The sequence below is a fragment of the Asparagus officinalis genome, chromosome 4 (assembly GCF_001876935.1).
Source record: "Asparagus officinalis chromosome 4, Aspof.V1, whole genome shotgun sequence".
Taxonomy (NCBI): Eukaryota; Viridiplantae; Streptophyta; class Magnoliopsida; order Asparagales; family Asparagaceae; genus Asparagus; species Asparagus officinalis.
This window is the reverse complement of record NC_033797.1, coordinates 26,446,645-26,448,076: the sequence shown is the minus strand read 5'-3', so window position 1 is coordinate 26,448,076 and position 1,432 is coordinate 26,446,645. Positions and strand designations below refer to the sequence as shown.

Sequence of the window (1,432 nt, the reverse complement as noted above, 5' to 3'; positions counted from 1 at the left end):
AATGATTGTTGATGAAGAGAAAATTAGTAGAAGATCATACTTGAGCTCATCTCTGAAATCGGAACTGTGATCATATCCAAACGTATGCTTATAAAATTCAATAAGAGAAAGGGAACTTAAAATGGCATGAGGGAATTATGTTAAGAGGAAGAGAATGAGGGCAATTTTGGCATATAAAAGTGCATTTGATTTGCACATGCTAATTAAAAGAAAGTTAACAGTTTTTTAAATGGTGGAGGTTTTTGTAATTAAAGAATAATGCTCAGGGGTTTCATAGGAAGTGGCCAAACTCTCAGGGGTTTCATAATACTAATTTCTTTGGGTATTTTCTCAGTAATCACTCTTTTGGAGGTTAACTAGGATATAGCCTCTGTTGTAGTATTTGTGTTTGATGCTTCCAACTTGGACTTGGCAGCTTAAAATCAGTGCAAAGGAAGTGCAATATTGTACCTGGTACAAATAAATATTCGGTTACCATCAGGTTGAAGCTAGTTGCTGTAGTTTAATTGAAAAACACCCAGAGAAATTAGAGAACTATAATGAAATAGAGAACTTCTGGTGTTTGTCAATACCATCGTAGTTGTTAAGACTAACGAAATAGAGGGCTATAGCTCACGAATCCAACAGTGGATGTTTACAATTACTCTTTTTGCTTATAGTCCCCATGCTCAACTTCACTTATGTGAAGAAAATTTCCAGTTGTCTTCAAAATTTTATTTCAGGAACTTCATGTGTGGATAACCTTTTTCCGTCCCTATTATGGTTGGATGCTAGCGAATGAGTCTAGTGGATAAATCTTGTGACTTTTGATTTCCAATGTCCCAGGAATTTTCCGTAGTTTTCACTCGATTGTTGAATATTCATTTATAGTTATACTTACTGAGGTGTATTATATTTACTTCCCTACAGGGTTTTAATGATCATCAGATGTCTCAGCTGAAAAAAAGTGAGGCATTCACGAGAGAGAGGGAAAAAGAGATTGCACAGGTAGGAGATTCATCATTAATTTTTATGTTGAAAAAACAAGGCCATTATGCTTGGTTTGCAATCTTTTGGTCATTCACTAAGTTTACTACAGTCGGCCTCATCATTTGGCTGGAAATTTTTCTTTAGGTTGTAGAATCAGTAAACGACCTTGCTCAAATCATGAAGGACCTCTCTATCCTTGTAATAGATCAGGTACAATCCAGAGCTTTTTAACATGAGCACGCAGTTTGTAGTAGTCTTTTTTAATCAAATCTGAATTGCTTCAATGAGCAGGGAACCATCATAGACCGGATTGACTATAACGTTCAGAATGTTGCAGCATCAGTTGAACAAGGATTTAAGCAGTTGCAAAAGGTTCTCTCTTTCTTTCTCTGTACTTGCATGAGTGTGCGTGTGCGCGTGTTTTCTGTTCTACTTTTTTCTGTTTGATTGAGGTGAGAGGAGG

General features: G+C 36.2%; 1 protein-coding gene across 1 annotated transcript in view; it reads left to right on the top strand.

The window, feature by feature from the left end:
* LOC109837023 (syntaxin-41-like) overlaps positions 1-1,432 on the top strand; it is a 6,393-nt gene that overhangs the window by 3,724 nt on the left and 1,237 nt on the right. Inside the window, exons 5-7 of the mRNA XM_020405103.1 lie at positions 910-987; positions 1,114-1,179; positions 1,261-1,341. Coding sequence (XP_020260692.1) covers positions 910-987; positions 1,114-1,179; positions 1,261-1,341 — 225 coding nt within the window. The remainder of the gene's footprint in view (positions 1-909; positions 988-1,113; positions 1,180-1,260; positions 1,342-1,432) is intronic.